General features: G+C 40.3%; 1 protein-coding gene across 3 annotated transcripts in view; it reads left to right on the top strand.

Moving 5' to 3' along the window:
* The window catches only part of GLRA2 (glycine receptor alpha 2), a 173,429-nt gene that overhangs the window by 130,226 nt on the left and 28,199 nt on the right, over window positions 1–15,004 (top strand). For all 3 annotated transcript variants that reach the window (XM_006911659.1, XM_006911658.2, XM_006911660.1), the window contains one exon: window positions 5,107–5,256. In XM_006911659.1, coding sequence (XP_006911721.1) covers window positions 5,107–5,256 — 150 coding nt within the window. The remainder of the gene's footprint in view (window positions 1–5,106; window positions 5,257–15,004) is intronic.

Here is a 15,004-nt window from a genome sequence, read left to right as displayed (position 1 = left end):
AGACACATGCTGTGTGAGATCTTGGACAACAGAGCCTGTAATAGGTAGCCAAAGTAGTTCTTAAGCTGGTGTGTTGCAAAATAAAATTGGTGTTTTAAATTCAGTCTTGCAGAAGAAGCAAAAGGATAAAGTGCCACCGGAGGAACTGAATATACAGGGATCAGTTAGGGAGTTGTTACGATAATCAGGTATTAAGTGTTGATGGTCAGAGCTGTAGTGACTTCTCTGGAATGGAGACAAAAGAGTAAACCCAAGGGTGCTTTGCAGAAAGAAATGGTGAATTTTGGCAACAGATCGGATATCAGAGACAAAGGCAAGGAAAAAACCAATGGTAAAACTAGAGTTGCTAGTGGGAAGAGAGGTTCAAATGAGATGAATGGGAAGGAGGGACATTTAATGAGTTTGATTGTGCAAATGCTAACTAGACATCTCAGAATTAGCACAGGAATGCTGGTGAGAGGTCAGTCCTGAGTGGTGAATTTGGGAGTGTTGAAAACACAAAATCCTGAAATCTCTGTGGCTTAATCTAAGTTTATTTCTAAGAATATTTCTCATTCACATTACACTCCACTGTGGAGTGCATGACCCTGAGTCTTTTAGGGATTCCAGTTTCTTCCATTGTAGAGCATTGCCATCTTAAATGGGTGGCATTCAAGGTGGCTAAAGAAAGGTTAAGTCCTGAGAACCTCATGGGAGATTTTAGAGGCCCTGAGTGGCTTGTATTACTTCTGCTCATATTCCACTGGGGGTCCAACCAAAGTGGAAAATCTACTTTACTGTTATCCCAGGAAGAGGAAATGGAATTCATGGGAACTTGGCCAATCTCTGCTACAGGACACACACACATACACACACATAGACACACACACACACGAATAAGAAGGAAACTATAGCAGTGGATGAATTCATTGAGAACATAAAGAGTGAAAATTGAAGAGAAAAGAGTTCAAGGAACACAAATAACAAACAGATGAAGAAGATCAGGAAAGAATTCCTGATGTTGAAAGCTTAGAAGAGCACTGGACCTGCGTAGAGTTGAAAGTGGCAAGAGGAAGGCAGGTAAATTTCTATAAGGAGGGAGAATATCTGCTTTTGATAAAATGGCTGCTTTTGGAGACAAAGAAAATCAGGATTATTAGAAAGTGATTTACACATCAATACCCCACCTCAAAACTATCATTAGCTTATCTTTACAAGCACTCTGAAACCCAAACTCTTCTGCCCAGCATTCAATGTGCTGGCCCAGTCCATCAGTCCACACCTCATCAAGCACTTCCCAGGTACCCAGCGTGTCCTGAGTACTGGGTTGTTAAACATCCCCAAGCCCACCTACCCTCTCCTCTCTTTATCACTTTGCTTTTATACCTTCTTCCACTCATCAAAGTCCTGGCCTTCCTCAAGCCCTAAGTCAAATGCCATGCAACCCAGAAATGAAGCCTCTTCTGATTTTCCCTGTTAATATCAACCTCCCCATTTCCCATCAGCCTTTTGATCTTTCCTCTACTTTGGCACGTGGAACCATCCACCTTGTATCTGTCAGTTCACTTGACTGTCTCCCTCAGTAGACCATAGGTTTCTCAAGTATCAAGAGGGGACTCTCGGGTGTGCAACCCCAGGACAAACCCAGATAACACTAAAGTTTAGGTCAAGACTTGGCAAATGTTTTCTGTAAAGGGCCACATCGTAAGTACTTTAGGCTTTGCAGGACATATGGTCTCTGTCACAACTACTCAGTTGTTCCATTTTAATGCAAAAGCAGCCATTGATAATATGTAAACCAATAAGTATGGATGTGTTCCATTAAACCTGTATTCGTAAAACATGTGGTGGGTCAGATTTGACCCACAGGCCATAATTTGCTGCTCACTGACACTTTCTGGAGCACAGTGTGAATGGGGTTTCCTGGAGTGAAGTCTGGAAAGTCTTAGGAAGAATCGGTGTGCATTTCCATTATCCTTATTTCTTCTGTCCCATCTCCCACCAGCACCTAATACAGTGCTTTCCACATAGTAGGCCCTCGATGTTTATTTTTCTAAATTAAATATTCCTGGAACTCAGTGAATCATAATAGCATTTTGAGAGCTTAATTACCTCTGAAAACTATTTTGCAAGATTGTAGTAAAGCAGTTTAAGAAGGGATTATGTAAGCCCAAGAATCATAAAAAGAATGTGACAGGGGAAGATGTGAGCTAAAAACATCTAAGGATTAGCAGCCAAAGATTGAGGATCTGACATCAGAGCTGGGTAAAAGCAACAAAAAGACATTTTCAATCCTGAGAGACCAGCACCGAGGGACATCACACCATATGTAATAGATGTCTCACAACACCCTCTAAATCCATGTGAATAATGCATTTAATACTAGCACTTCAATGCTGGAAAGATGTTCGTGATTTGGAGGAAACTCAGAGACCAACCAAAATGATTAAGAGACTGAAAGGATTCATTTATGAGCAGCTATAAGAAAAGCCAAATACGTGCTTGGCCTGCTGATGGCCAGAAAGAGATGAGGAAATGGTTTACAAATTACTGAATGCCGTAAACACCAGGAAGGGAGGAATGACAGCTCTATTGGACTTAGCTCTTGGTATGGTCATATCTCAGGCATTGACAAATTCCTTTCATTATTGGGTCTTAAAACATTTATGGCCCATCTGAATAATATATAACTGAGATTGCTGTGATTGGTAATGTTCTATTATTACAATAGGACTGTTCCAGAAGAGCAAATATAAGACAAATTATTGCTTATTAAGGAAAAAAAAAACATTCCAGGAATGCTAGGTATGCTGATAGATTCAAAATGCATTAATAGTCCACTCTATATCAAATATATGCAATTGTGGATAATGTTATATAGTGTAGGACTGCTGAAACTGAAGCACAAAAATGGAACCATGACCAGCTATTTCCTTCCTCCCATCATTCAATCATTTATCCGTTGGTCCCACTATCTAATGCTTACTATTTGCCAGATACTGTGCTGGTGATACAAAGAGCAATAGGGTCTGTCTAAAAAAAAAAGCAGCAGCAGCTTTCAGTCTAGTGATGGGGTCAGGGAAGCTGGTGGACTAAGAAGGAATAGCAGATGGGTTCAACAGAAATTGATAAGGGAGCAAAGAAAAATGGCCCCTAACCCAGATGGGAGAAAGCAAGATTAGGGAGGCTTCCCAGGGGAGCTGGTATCTGAGCCAAGTTCTGAATGATTCTGAAGTGTCTGTCAATCAGAAAGAATGAGAATAGCATACCAGGTAGGAAGAGTTATAATTCACAGTGTTGAAGATGACAAAGTGCTGGACCACTTTGTCACAACTTATGTGGGACTGACAAGTAGTTCTGATTGAGACAAATAGTGTAAGGAAGGCGGTAGTCTTAAAAATAATAATTGGAATATATTAGGGTGATTTTTTTTCTTGATTTTTCTGTCTCTTCCAAAATTTCTCCATTAACAAAATCACACCCTTTATGTAGTCAAATAACTGCAAACACTTATATAGCACTTATTCTGTGCCAGGTACTATTCTAAACACTTTGTACATATTAAGTGATTTTACCCACATAACTCTATAAGACAAGTACTATTATTGCTCTGTACACAGATGAGAACGGGGGCCAGAGGGAGCTTAAACAACTTGACAAAGTTATAGAGAACATCAGGAACACAGAAATGTTTCTTATTGGAGCATCTCATTCTAGAATCAGCTTCTAAATCCTCTGTGCTGCTACTACCTAAGTCAAGAGCCTATTTTCATATCATTTATTACAATCCCAGTCTAGAAATTGATTTAACAAATAGTCATAGATACAATAAAATATTTGGGGAGAAGAATGTTCATAGCCCCGAAATTTATAGTAGCAAAAATAAAACTAAAAATCACCTAAATGTCTTATAATTGACTGACTGATCACAATATGGACCATTATGCAGGCATTGAACAGCATAATTTAGAAGAAAGGTAAAAGTCGCAGGAAATGTTCACTATAAAGGTCAAAGGGAAATGCAAGATACAAACTATATAATCCTACTAGTGCATCTGAGTGTATCCGGAAGAGAAATCCACTAGTTAGACTAGGTTCCAATGCCCACTTTAGCTCTGCCACTTTTTATACCTTTGTGACCTTGTGTAATAATTTACCCCCTCTGTATTCTGGTTTCCTCACCAGAAAATGGGGGTAATACAGTTGTTGTGTTGGTTAGAAAATATACATTAAATGGTTAAAATATTTGGCAAGCACTCAGTGTCAGCTATCAAAAAAAATAGGTAACTATTTAAAAATTAGGACTAGAGAGCACACATTCAGCTGGCAGTTTGATAAGGACCAAACTGCCAGCTGTTTGGGGTCCAATATAGCACAACTTCGTGTAATAATTCCCCCTCATATATTAAAAAATAATTGGAAGTTAAGTGAGATGAGGTATACTTTCTACTCAGAGTAAAAAGTATTTGCTTTCAGAATCTGCTTTATCAAATGATAAGATGTACTAAGTACTCAACCAACCACTGAAGGGTTATAAAAGTTTCCTTTTTAACTAGATACCCTCCCAAGGTGAGAGCTCTGATATTTTATTTGGGCCGAATATTCTTCTTTGTTGTTGTTGAATATTCTTGAATTGTAAGAGTTTAAAACTACTTATGAAATGTGTTTTTCACGCTAGTTAGGATCGATAGCCTGATGAAAATTCCAAATTGGTTTTTGAAGGGCCCAAGACCATACATAGTTTATTTCTCATCCAAGTTGTGGAATTCTCTTAATTATATTAGTTTTTAAATGTTATGAAAAAAATATAAAAAGATGAGCAGTTTCAAAAATAGTGTCCACTCCATTTTACCTCGAGAAAAAATTTTTTTCATTAAGGAAATTTTTGTTGTCATCTTTGGAGCTGTTTTCAGGGGTGAAGCTACTGGAGCAGGTGGGCTACTCTGAGAGAGATGGAACAGGGCGCAGGGCAGTGAGCATGGTGGGGGGTGAGGGGTGGGGGTAGGGGAGTGGGTGTAGCCTTCACTGCTCTGCCCACAATCTGCAAAGGAAGTTATTCCGCTGCTCATAACATTCGGGACCTGGCCTCCCCACCAGTTTCATGGCAACTCTCTCCTCCTCTCTCAGGTCTCCTATGTCAAAGCGATTGACATCTGGATGGCAGTGTGCCTTCTGTTTGTGTTTGCCGCTCTACTGGAATATGCAGCGGTAAACTTCGTCTCCAGGCAACACAAGGAGTTCCTGCGGCTCCGGAGAAGACAGAAGAGGCAGAATAAGGTACAGTGACCCTCGGTGCAGATAGGCAGGTAGAGCTTGAGGAGGTTAACCAGGCAATGTCATTCATTAAACAGAAGAACACATAATGAACAAGAAGCTAAGGTTAATTTTTGTCCTGATCCATTCTACCATACTGAATTACTGCTCAGGTTAGTCTTTTAAAATTGGAGCAGGGTTGTCACACTTAGAAAATAAAAGTACAGGGCATGCAGTTAAACTTGAATTTCAGAGAAACAATAAATAGTATTTAGTATATGTATGTCCCAAATAGTGCATGGGACATATTTATATTAATAAATTATTCATTGTTTATGTAAAATTCAAATTTAACTGGGAGCCCTGTGTTTTATCTGGCAACTCTAATTAGAGATATATACTCAATCTGACAAAACTGCTTTAAAATCCTATTGTTTTGAACTTTGATAATTTGTGTGTGTGACTTTGTATATACAACTGCTTTAACTTTTTCATCAATTGCTCTGGCATTATGTTAATAAGGTTCCTACCCATGTTGATCACAACTTGATAGGTCCAATCGGATGGATCTGTCTCGACCTAAACTTTAATGCAGAAACCCAAGCTTTTCATTCTCCACAGGTTAGAGGTATGAAATACATGGCTCAAAATCTTCAGTTCAGTAGTTCCCAAATGTGCCTGCACATTAGAATACCCTGGGGATTTTTCAAAAGTCCCAAACTGTGACCACACCCCACATCAATTAAGTCCCAGTCTCCTGATGGAGCACAGGAGTATTCCTGAAGCCCCGCAGGTGATTCCAGTGTGTGAACATGTTTGAGAAGCACTGCTGCCTTATAAGCCAGTTCCTTATAGGAAACCAGGCTTGCCCTTGTTTTCAGTTTCAGACTCTGGGAGAAAAACACGCCCTTTGATATGGAGAATACTAGTGCCTGTAACAATATCACCAGAAAACTGAAGTTAAAATTGTATATATGGGAGATAAGAAATAGTTATCAAAATCTCCCCTGTCCCAATCCGATAAATCAAACCTGCTAGTAGGGCCAGAGTTATATGCTACCCTCTCAGAGCAGAAACAAAAATGTGTCGCTGTGAAGCTTGATACATCCAGATACCTAGATGTAAAGCTACACATTTGTTGTAATTTAGATGCTGCTTACACTAGAAGCTTATATGTGTATGAGCTGAGTCCCGACTACATCTACAAAACATCTCCTGCACTTACCCTGGGGTGGTACCCTGCTGCCTACCCTGTCTCCTCTTCCCTACCTCTCAGGAACATTCTATCCTGCCACAGCCTGAGGAAACTGACACTCACATTCTCTCTGCTATACACGGTTGAATAGCCAGCCTTTCTCAATTTTCTCCTCCCTGATGGTGATAAACATTTCTGTAACCTTTTCCACGGGAATCTAGCACAAAGTGGCACAAGTTTGAGGTCACTTGTGCCACCCAGGTAATCTTACTAGAATGTGAGGGTATTTCAGCATATAAATCGTCTTCCCAGAATTCCCTGGCTTAGCATACTAGGTGGCCACAGACTGCATCCATACTCTCCTAGACCAGAAACAGAAAATGGGTTTATTTTTACTTCTCAATTCTGAATAATTGGAATGCTGTGGGCAGGATTCTCAGGCTTTATCTGTATCTAATCTTATCATAAGAATCACCTGGATTGCTTGTTAAAAGTATAGATTCTTGTGTTCCACCCCAAGCTTCATGAATCAGTTTACAGGGAGATTATTGCGAATTACTGTAGTACTTTTCACAAGGGTCCCTGTGAGTCTTATTATGAAAAGTTTGGAGAAATCTGAGCATTAGAACAGGTGGTAATGGATGAGAAAAACAAAGTAGTAGAAAAGAGGTGGAAGGAATTCTAATTTCAGTTCATCTAGGACTTTGCAGACCAGTATAAAGTAACAGATTTTATTCCAATTAACCCCCCCCCCAAATTTCTTTTAATTCACCAGTTAATTTCAACATAGCAAATATCGGGCTATGGTGTGGATAGTCTGTGGGGTCCAGTGAGATCGGTTAGGAGGCTACTGTAGAAATATAGGTGAGAGATGTTGGTGGCTTAGACCATGGTACTGGTCATGGGAATAGAGCGAAGTGGTCCGATTTAAGATTCATTCATTCCACAAATATTTGCTTCCGACTATATGCCAGTCACTGTCTGCATCCTTAGAATACATGTTGAACAGGACAAAACACAATCCCTTGATGAAACTTACACTATAGTGGTTTATTCTTTGGAGGTAAAACCAGTAGGTCATGCTGATGCATTTAATGTGGGAAGGTGAGGAAAAGTTGAATATGGCTCAGATTTTTGGCTTAAGCAACCGGGTAGGCAGTGTTACTATTTAAGGTAGGGACTATTGTAACAGAAGCAGATCTGAGGTAGAACTCAAAAGTCATATTGATGCTGTTAAATTTAGATGCCTATGAGACATGCCAGTAGAGCTGGCGAGTAATCAGACATATGTGGCACCTCTAAAGAGTCTCCCTTTAATGCGCACCACTAGCAGCCACCTCAAGTGTCCTCCCTGCTCCTCACTGAGATGCCCCAACTATCTTGCTTTCCTCCCTCCTCAAACCCAGCTCCTTTGGAGCCTCGGAAGTTCTGGTTATTCAACTTCGTCACTGATTTCCCTTGTCACTGCTGTGATCTACCAGCTGCTAGCCACACCCCCTATTGACTTTAGCACCTATTTCACTGTAAACCCAACACTCTTATTAACGTCACCTTTCCTGAAGGGTCTTCAATATCCATGTGGAGAACTGACCCTGTCCTTGGCCTGCAAATTCCTGGACTGCCCTGCTGTCGATTTTTCCTCTATTCAACCTTAGCTACATACTCATGTTGATTATAGTCACTGCTTTGTTTTCTTCAAAAAAATTTTTGAGAAATCCGAGCTTACATGTTTCATAAGATGTCCTTGAGTTTGTGCATCTCAAAATGGCTATATGAAGTACAAAGTTTAATTAACGAAGTTAAAACTAGACGGGGAGGTGGGGAGCAAAACGAATTAGGCTTGACCTTTGCAGTCAAGGCTGTTACTGTCATTGACAATTGAATTTTGAAAAAAGAGCAGGAGACATTTCCAATGATCTGTCCCTTAGGAAATGGCATCTTTCTAAGGCAGCATTTTTCAAGTTTTCTGGGTCTGAACCATGGTAAGAAAAAAAAAAAAATCTGGTAACAAGAGCTAACACTGCTTGAGTGCTTACTATATACCAGGAGCTATTCCAGGCACTTCCCATACAGTAACTGATTTAACCCCCACAACAACTGTTCACCGTGTGATCATACAGCCCAGCTTACCATGGGAAGTCCTGGTTCTGCCTCTTTTTCTGATTCCTTGTGCGATTTAACATTTGTTCTGGATTATCCATTTTAAACAAAACTCTTACTAATAATAGCATTAAAATATACTGAGGTAGGTTTGGTTGACCTCCACTTTCTACATCCCGTTTCTGTCGCGGTATGACCAGTTTTGGGCCACGACATGGCATGCAAAATCCATGAAGCCACTGGGCCACCACTTGGCAGAGCCAGTGAAAGACATGACAAAATCATAGGTTCAGTGAACATGAAACAAACAAAATAGAAGCTGAGCGGTCTTGCTTTAGAACATTTAAATGTTTTGGTTATGACTAGATCATTTTGTTATTTTTTGCATGACATAATTCTGTAACTGTTTTATTGCTTGATAATGCTTTCTTATTTAGCAATAATTAACATTATAAAGCTGTATTTTCTGTTAGTGCCACTTTCCACTATCAAAATTGTCCTTGTTTGGGTAAATTAAGTGGTCATCCTACCAATAATGGAGTCAGTGTTCTTAACTCCATCTTACGGAGAAGGAAACTAAAGCATAGAGAAATTAAGTAAAATGCCCAAAGTCACACATATAGGCAGTCTGGCTCTAGTGTCCCTGACCTTAACTGCTGCTGCTAAGTTCAAGTTTTATATTTTACATTATGATCCATTATCTCTCCTTCTCTCCTCTTCTCTCTCTCTCTTACACACACACACACGTCTCTATTACACTCTAATATTTTCTATTGTTTTGTTTTTTTTAATGCTGGTCATCAAGGATGGAATTAGGGTGAGGCAAGTGAAGTAAGTCACACAGTGTAGGGTCAGGCTCTGTTTTTATTTAAAATCGATATTTTGTTCGCCATGGATTTTTTGCATTAACAATGAATTTTTAAAGTACTGAGGTTTTGACACCCCCTTAAATTTTGCACCGGAGGCCTCACTCACCTTGCCCTAGTTCTGGCCCAGCTAGTCATGAACCACTAAATTTTCACACACCCTAATAGGTTGGAGCCTGAGTAAAAAAAAAAAAAAACTTTTTAAAAGGTTCAATATTTCCAGTAAAAAAAGTCATCTCTTTATTTTTCCACTGGGAAACTGACCTCCACCATACAATACAAGCTGATTGTTTAGAAGGTATTAGAAAAACCAAGAGCAGATCATTTCCCAAAGTGACATTGAGGTTAAGATTTATTCAAGCAAGACATTGAGAAAACTCCTCAGATTTCACTTACTGGCATAGGAAGAAAGCCTGGTATTTACTGAACAATCAAATTATGAAATGGGGTCACTTTCAAGGAGGGGCCACGCAATTTGCAACCTGGATACTTGCTTTATCTTTTCTACATCTTGAGAAGCAGCCACCGTCAGTTTTATCAAAGCAGTTACTCAGGAACGAGCAAGTCCAGATCTTCACGGACAGAACTTGTAAATCCCTATGGGTGGGTCAACCCCAGTTTATTAGAAGCTGATGCCCCAGGTCCATGCGGTAAAATCCTATTTTTATGTTATCTCCTTGGCTCCAGTAAGAAGTTTTCTCACCATGTGATGATTATAACAACTTCCCCACCATAAATTTAAAGCCTCACATCCATCTCTCTCTCTCTCCCTTTTATATCTGGCCACACTGCATCGGATTTCTGGCACTGTGCCCGATTTCAGATGTTTCCAGTTGTCCACACAGCCCTTCGTTATTTTCAGTGACAACACAGAAACTGTGGTGTCTTGAGAACATGGTGATGGCTTTTAGGCCACCTAATAATAAGCTACCTTTAAAAAGGAATGATATTGACATACCGTTTAGACTTCAACCTCTCCAGCAAGAAAATACGGGGCCTCTTCACCTGATAGAAAACAGGATAAAGAAAGGGAGAGCCTGACCAAAATATCTCGGATGGCGATAACTTGGGAAAGTCAAAATTCAGAACTCATTTTCTTGTGCGTGATTTCTCTCTCCTTTTCCCCTCCTTTATCTACCCTTTAAGTCTTAGGTAAATTGCTAATTCCTCAAAAGATAATTTCCTGATCCTACACTGGGCTGAAATAATCCCACTCTTTCAAGTACACATAGTACCCAATTTGTTCCTTTTCATAATATGTCATTTCTACCCATTTGTGGTACATAGTTTACAAAAGAATAGAAAATTGAAATAGTATTGGGAGATATTTAAGACACTCTATCGATATCTGATTCCTCCTGCTTTCAATCCATCATCTACCCCATGGACATATCGGAGGGAAATAAACCTACAAGGACAATGAACTACTTTCTTTTTGTCCAGGCTTTAGCCTCGAACTCCAATGCACAATGCCCCCGGAGGGGAGCAACTTAGAAGAAGCCTTTGTCTCCCTCCCACTCAGGAGATCCAGAAGCCTTGCATTATTTCTTCTCCAACAATCTAAGGGCCTTAGATCTTCCCATTCCAAGGGGACACCAGGCCCCACTGATAAAGGGCGTAAGACAAGGACCCAGAGCAAACAGTCACCTGGGAGTGGCTTAATTAAACCCATGGGGTCCTGGAATGTCCCCAGTAGGACTGGCACTCCTCCTCCTTAGGGCTGAAAGTCTTCCCCTCTCTTCCTGGAGACATCTCACAAACATTTCAGGATGGTGAGCTGGCACGTCTTTCCATCTTCTGAGATAAACAGACCTAGTCCTTCCATTGATATGGCATACAGTCTCAGTATCTTGAAGTATGAGTCACAGAATTTGAAAGAATATGATCAACACATAACACGGAAGAGCAACGATATCCTCTCTCTTTATCTGCACTTTTTGGCAGAGCATTAAATTATAGCAGCGCTCTTAAGGACTCAGATTCCACGATCACTCATTTTGACCGAGCTGATGCCTGTTAACTTCCCAAGTCTTTTTTCCCTGTTATTAATATGAACAGATATCAAGTTATTGCCTCTTGATTATGTGCTTAGGTTTTTCTAAAGAAAGGACTTTGTATTTATTCCTGTAAATTTTCACCTCATTGGATTTGGCCCATTTTCTAGATAGTATTAATCTTTTTGAAACTAATTTAGAAAATCGGCTACCTCTTTTAGCTTTGTAACATTGACAAATTGGTGTCGATGCTCTTCAGCCAAAGGCCACCAGGAACAAGCCCGTAGTTAAACAAGTTGGGTTTACTCCTCTTTGCAACAGAGGGAGCATATATAGCATGATGGAGCCGGGGATGGGGAGTCTGTCAGTGGAGTGGTTAGAGAGGAAAGCCTCAGGAAGCAGGGCTTTACTCTGGATTGGGTGCTGTCAGAAAGAGGGAGAAATTCTACAACTGGGTATCTCAGTACATCTCATCTATAGGAGAGCAGACAAGATAGAGTGACAGTAAAACTATAATTGGTGAAGAAGCAGCAGTCACTCGTTTTAACCAAGAGAAAGGTGTTTAGTATTTTGGGGATGGCACAGTGATCTTGTTTTTGCTTGTGCTTAGACAAAATCATGACGTGGCCTTGTCGTTTCTCATGTTATGGTCTCAGAGCAACCTTGTCTGAGATTGATTTCGGTGATGGCTTGAATTTTCGGACTTGAGGTCTTCGCCTCCTAAAATGATAGGTTAAGTTGCAAACATTCAAATGGAGGCTCCATAATCTACCAGTTCTGTGACCTTGGCAGGTTACTTAAAAAAAATCCTCTGTTCCTCAGTTTTCTCATATGTTAAATGGAATTTACAGTATTCACTTCATATGACTGTGGTGAGAATAAAATGAGCCCCATGTGTAAAGCTTATAAAATGGGCCCTAGTACATGGCGGGCTTTGTTTAGTGATAGCTCATGGTAATATCTGCTTTCTCCCCACAAAGGTCTGTAGCAGACTCTGGGTCATAAAGCTTTCACTCAATTTATTGGGAAACGTGTTCCACAAATTAAAATCAAGTACCTTAGAATAGCTGCAATAGGCTGCCTAGGTACTCCCTCCATTTCACTCCTCTTTCTTCTACAAAGGGAAATTAGACTGCACAGTAAGATGTGACCCATGTACAGCTATTTGTATAATCATGGGATTAAAATAACGAATCCACGCATTTACTCTATAGTGTCTAAACACGAGAAGTGGAAAGAATTACGGGCAAGTTGAATTCTTCCATTTTACCTCCCATGGATTCTGGCTGTGGCTAATCTACATCTCAAGTACTAGTGCACTTTTCCCAAAGGCAGAGAACCCATTAAGACCCTTCCAACCCAAGTGGAATATAAACTGACTTTGAAAGAAGGCTGTTGGAATGCAGATGTGTCTGCCACTAAGCCTAATCAACCAAACAAATTTAAGCAAATGAGGAACCCGCTGAACTATAATCAAAGGAGAGTCAACCTTCACGAATCTTACTTAAGGCCTCTCACCTTTTTTACTTTCTCTCCAAAGGCCTGGAGCAGTGCTTGTCAACCTGGGCGATTTGGTCTCTCAAGTGATGTGTGGCAAGATATATTTAGCAGTCACATATAAGGGAGGGGCGCTACTGGCACCTAATGGATAGAAGCCAGGAATGCTGGCTTCCTAAATGCACAGGACAGCCCCCACGACAAAGAATTATCCAGCCCTAAATGCTGACAGTGCTACCGTGGAGAAAACCCTGGTTTAGAACAATGTTAGGCTACACTTCTCAATATGAAACTGTCTTAATTATTTTGTTTCTCATATGCAAACTGTCTCCCTGGCAAACATCTGCCCACTGAGCCAGGAGAGCACTTTGTTTTGCTAATGTCAATCAGAGTTGATTCCTGCATAATTCATATATAGGTGGAGTCCACTGGGCGATGGCCAATTGTCTTACCGTTACATTAGAAAAAGGCAAATTCTATCCAGTAGTCTGTCTTTGAAATTTTGATTTATTTATTCATATGCACACTCAAGGATGAAGGTAAACTAAATTTGATTGGCTTCATTTATTAAAGACATAAGTCACGTGGCTCCACACACCACACGCTCTACCCAAGATCTATGATGCTATCCGTAGTTTCATGCATGAAGTAGGCAGGGCCAACATCTAGGAACTATCAGGCTCAGACTCCAAATTAACATCCAGATTCTGGGAGATGAAGATGCCTGTATGTAGGTAAGTACAGTGGTGTGAAGAGTCGTAATGAAAGCTTACTGTTAGGATTAACACCTAAACGTATGTGGTTCAGTGGGTGCAACCAATGATGTTTAGCATTAAAGAAAAAGGGAAAGTAGTAGGACAGTGTTTAACAAAGAGAACAATGATTTCATCCATCCTAGAAAGAATCCACTGGGAATTTTTATACTGGATTTGTTACTAAAAGTGGGAGAATGCAAGTAATAATCCTCGCTAGCTAGACCAGTCATAAGCACAGGAACTGTGAACAACCAGTAACAATCGCATTTGTCCAGTTGCAGACAGCAACGAAGAGTTCACAGACTGGTGCTGGTATATGGACTACATCTTAATCTTTCTACTCTAGATCAGTACGTTCAAGTTTTGGTGCACGTGAGAATCCCTGGGAGGCCGAGGTGAAACGCAGATTCCTGGGCCTCGGCCCGAGAGAGTCTGACTGAGGTCAGAGCGCAGGACTTTTCCAACAAGTAGGTGCCGGGTGATGCTGATACCGCTGGTCCACAGAACCACACTCCGCGCAGTGAGGGTCCAGAGGACTCCTAAAATGGTTTTTAATAATAAGTGGGCTGTAATTACTTCATACCTGTGCTACTAGTGCGTCCGCAGTCATGGCAAGGACATTAACCCCAGTGAGTGCATGTTGAGAAACTAGCCATTAAAGATTAACAAACAGAAAAGACAGTACTTTATAAAGATACTTTTCGAATGGAAATCCCTACAGATTTCTTTTTCTTGTCTTTGTTAAGAAAACTCCATAATCTCAGCTTTTTATTTTCTCTTTCGAGAAGAACACAGTGAAACAGTGTGTTCTCTTGTGTCACTTAGCATTTTTTTCATATTCTGGCACATGTTTGCACAAGGTGTTTAAAGGGGATTTCATAGACCATTAATTAAGGTAACAATTGCTTCCTTAGCAGGCAGAATGCTGAAGAAGTTGTAACTGCTTCCCCTGGGAATGCAAAGGCATGTTTGTTTTTTTCTCTTAAAGGTTGAGAGGTTTACATGAGGCTTTAACAGACCAGTGTGGATTAGGAATTTGGACATAATTGCGAAAGCCAGCAAGAATAAATAAATGTCATGGTATTTTAATTCCCTTCTACCACCAGGGTAGAGAGCTGTTGCCTGTCAGGAACATAGAGGCCCGAAATACTTTTAAGGTGTTTTTCTTCCAAGCTTGTTCCATTTTGCTAGGTATTATGACAGACTGTTATTTTAGCGCTTGCTATATGTAATTCTCTTTTGCAAGATGCAAAGCGATTTGTAGAAGCAGCTCTGCAAATGAAATCCCTGTCTTTTTAGTGTCTCTCCAATTCTTCCTTTCATCTCAGGCTATTTCCCATTATCTCTACTTTCTTTACTACCTTC

Source organism: Pteropus alecto, unplaced genomic scaffold, assembly GCF_000325575.1.
Source record: "Pteropus alecto unplaced genomic scaffold, ASM32557v1 scaffold23, whole genome shotgun sequence".
NCBI classification, from domain to species: Eukaryota; Metazoa; Chordata; class Mammalia; order Chiroptera; family Pteropodidae; genus Pteropus; species Pteropus alecto.
This window is presented reverse-complemented; position numbering and strand designations above follow the sequence as displayed.